The 4,007-nt window shown below is 38.0% G+C and overlaps 1 protein-coding gene across 2 annotated transcripts in view; it reads right to left on the bottom strand.

The window, feature by feature from the left end:
• Positions 1-3,766, bottom strand: part of LOC104163182 (6-phosphofructo-2-kinase/fructose-2,6-bisphosphatase 4) — a 26,139-nt gene extending 22,373 nt beyond the window's left edge. For both annotated transcript variants that reach the window (XM_009702104.1, XM_009702096.1), the window contains exons 1-2: positions 3,654-3,766; positions 300-396 (exon numbers count right to left, since the gene is read on the bottom strand). In XM_009702104.1, coding sequence (XP_009700406.1) covers positions 300-396; positions 3,654-3,765 — 209 coding nt within the window. In that variant the 5' untranslated portion in view covers position 3,766. The remainder of the gene's footprint in view (positions 1-299; positions 397-3,653) is intronic.
• Positions 3,767-4,007: the final 241 nt, after the last annotated feature.

The raw sequence follows: 4,007 nt of genomic DNA, 5'->3' as shown, positions 1-4,007 counted from the left end.
AATGCTATCACTCACAGCCTACTGAAAGGTCAAAAGGAGTCAAGTATTTACCGGCTCTGCATTTTTGATGCTTGAGATGAAGCAATTAAGAAAAACATACCCCAAATTTCAGGCAGCCTGAACAAATCACTTTTCCACCTTCTCTAGAACTTCTTTTCCTTGTCATTTTATACTCCAGTCTCTTAAGGGTCTTCTTGAGCATACAAAAATGCAACTTAAAGCAGTTTCTAAGAGCAAATTACACAGGGTACCATTTTAATACAATTAGCATTGTGTAGCCGAACACATTCAAAACTTACTTCCTGATTTTCAAGCCTTCTTCATTGTCAGGCAGGAAGAATTCAAAAGATTTATATTTTTTCACCAAATCTCGACGATACTGACCAACATTAAATTCTGCCAAGAAGAAACCAGTATTAGTGGGAACTAATGATATTCACGTAAAAAGTACAAAAGTTATGACAGCTTTGAAACCAAACTACCTGCACGGATAAAATAATTTAGCATGTAGGAAAGTCAACATATCACACTACTTCTTGTGGGGTTTTTTGGGGGTGGGGTGGTGTTTTTAAATACAAAGACAACAACACATCATGGAAATGGCAAAAGAACATTTGGGTTGTAGGTAGCTTCAATGGAGTCACTTGACCATATTGCTGTGCCTCTCTCTGCCATTTTGCCCAAACAACAAAAAGAAACTATTTTTCTCCTTCGCAGGGGTGGTTGGAAGTCTATTTCAGTAGTCTACAAAGGACTACAAATAATCTAGCTTTTTCTTCTGTGTACATGTGCAGTGAAACAGCATTCTGATAACACATCCCCAAACTTTCAGCTCTTATTTAAGCAAGGAAGAGTTCTGAGTAGAACTAACCGATCTTGCTTTTGATAAACAAAATTTAAAATTCAAGTTGTGGAAACATTTTTTCAGAACTCTGCTCAAATATTTCTATTCCAGACTTCATTTCTGGAAAGAGGAAAAGCAGTAACAGACACAATTGCTTAGTTGTAATTAAGAAAAAAAGGCATAGGATAAAAGAGTTCAACCATCAGCTGCTGTATATAGATTGCTGTTGGGATTGGAGGTAGAGGATAAAGAAATAAATACTGTTTATCCCCCCAAAAGTCAAGTTTTGTTTGAATTCAGTAACGTTGATGTAATTTTTTGTGGTCAACTGTGCAACACAGATTATAGTACAATCCAGGTTATTCTGTGACAGGTTTAATGAGCACTGGCCATACTGGCTACGTGAAAAGGTGGTTCCTTTTAAGAAAAAGAGAAGATGCAAGAAATTCACATGGCCACTGTTGTCTAGCAATAGCCCTTTAAAAATTAAAAATAATGAATTTCGTAAGAAAGAATAGTTATGCAAGAGAGTCATGCAGAGCAAAGGAAAAAGTGCTATCTAGCGGGACAATCTTTAGCCCTTACTATTAGCACCCAGCCCTGCGGTGTTTCAAAAAGCTAACTGGTATCACAACTACCACACAGTCAGAACTATTCAAAGAAGCTTCCCAAAGTTTAGTACCTAAAACCCACACTGCAACACAATTCTATTCAGGCATTTAATTGACCTTATTTCCTTCAAAAAGCCCAGACAAAAGTCCTTTGTATTTTTAACCATTTCACATTCTAAACAACAGAGGATTTTGGAAGGAATAAAAGAAAACACAGAACTGAGGGTTGAAATGATTCAACTAACATCAACCCTGGGCTATTTACCTCCACCGCTGTTCTTGAACTCTTCCAGCTTGCTTAATGTATGTTACATGAAAAGATGGCATTGATCTCTTCTCTGGTTTACATAACCTCATAATTTTAACCATCTGCCTCAGAGAATAAGAACACTTACTATATTAAGCACACACTAATTTTAAAACATTAAGAGCCAAAGGGTAGCAGATGTTAGAGCTACTCGATACTTATCATATATTGATTCAGACTCAATCAACTGGAAGCATTAGGCAACCTAGTCCCTCAGTCAGTGAGGTATTTTAAATTGATTTCAACTTCAGTAAAATTGCATCACTGATGACACAAACAACAGGAAGGGTCTCTGTTTTTCCAAGAAAATCCCAAGTCACCCTTTCAAACAAAGACAAACCATAACCAGCAACCTAGGATGGAAGCTCATATGGTAACTTTATGTTGTATATTTCTGTAAAATTAGGCAGTAATGCTCTAAGTATTTTTTATTAAGCCGAAGTGCATATATTGTCTGATGTGCTGCTCGTAGGAGCCCATGAAACTTTTCCTATAACTGAAGCAGACCACCCCTACCTATTTTACTGTACTTGGGATATATTCAGCCAAGCATGAGCCAGATGTGGACAACATCTTGCTGTCCAATACGGGATTCCTGCTTTTTAAAGTTCACATAGTAAAATGCTCAACACAATGATGTGTACACATCTAGATAAATGTATGCTAGATGTGTATCTAACATACAAGCATAATTCTATCACATACATTTTATCAGCTTGCACATAGGCTAACCTATCTAGGCTGAACAGAATAACAGTCTAACGGATAAAACTGAAGTCCCTAAACATCTAATACTGCTCATCAGAAGGGTTATACTGGGTGAAAACGGTCAAAATTCAGGTGATAATTTAAATCCTGTAAACTCATATACTAAAACAATATAACATATCCTCCATTACATCTCATCTAAATAAAGCATATTAGACAAGTTTCTAAGAGCTTAAGAAAACACCCACTCAAAAAGCTATACCCTAGAATTGAAAGGCAGTTTAAATATAGAACTCTTCACCTTGAGTTCTAAGAGCTACTAGGAAATACATCTCTGAACATACTGAAGCGTAGACCTGTGGCTGGATAATTTAGTATGTTTAATGTTATTTAAATGATTAGCCAGTCATAACTATAAAGCTACCATTACTGCACCAGACATAGAATCACAGAACACTAATATCTTTTTCTTCTACAGAGACAGAGAAGGCAGCAGGGGAGATGGCTGCTCAGAACCTCAAATAGACTTTGGCCTTTGTTTACTTGTTGATCTGGGCCCATAAGATACCACAGGAGCTCAGGAATGAGATAGGACAGCTAGGTCCTTGGCACAGCCATTCTGAGCTGCCTTTCCCACTCAAAGCACACATATAAAGTCCTTAAGAGAGTGATAACAAGTGGCTGCTTCAGTTCCTCAGGCTCTTAATATTCAGACAGAGCTGGTACTCATTCCGCAAATGCAGTTAAACCGTTACACAGAGAATTACACTTTGCAGAAAATTCACAGAGAAAAGAAGACGGAGAAGTCAGAACTTCTGAAGATCCCAGAAGTGCTGACTGCCCATGCACTTGTAAACAAGATTCCCTTTCACCCGCATAAAGAAAGGGGAATGGAAAAAAAGTAAGAAAAAGGACAGCTGAAGAACCAAAGTGCTGAGGGACAAAGGCAAAAAATTGATTTAGGCACCTGGCAGAACAAGGAGGTAAATGAACAGTCACCAGAATTTGATTAATTAACATCTAAACAGAACAGAGCCTGTGTATGCTACTGCTTAAAGATAAGTTAACAAAAGCAGAAGGATTTTAAGTAGTCAAACTTGGCAACAAATTACTGGGAATTAGATTCATAAAACACCTAACATCTGCCCTGTCCTTCTGATGTAAACGAAAGTAAATCCATCACCTTTTGTAGGCACTCCAATCCAATTTAAATAGCGTGTCAGCTTCTTCGAGATGTAGGTTTTTCCTCTTGCTGGGAGACCCACCATGACAATCAGAGTAGGGCAATTGGTCATACATACTGAAACAGAAAAACAGAGAGCTAGGATTTACTGTTAATGTTCCCACAAAACAAAGGCTTATACTGTGGTGGAAAACTACTATCCATGTGCTCTCCGAGGAAGTGACCGTTCAAGCAGCTCATGCACTGTGTCTCACTATTTCAGGAGGTTTCTTCAGGAGTACGGTGGACCTAACTGGATTTCTTAGGCTGTGCTGAATTTTGGAAGGGCAAGCCAGTGGTAGTGCAACACTAGAC

Source organism: Cariama cristata, unplaced genomic scaffold, assembly GCF_000690535.1.
Source record: "Cariama cristata isolate BGI_N322 unplaced genomic scaffold, ASM69053v1 scaffold13160, whole genome shotgun sequence".
NCBI lineage: Eukaryota > Metazoa > Chordata > Aves > Cariamiformes > Cariamidae > Cariama > Cariama cristata.
This window is presented reverse-complemented; position numbering and strand designations above follow the sequence as displayed.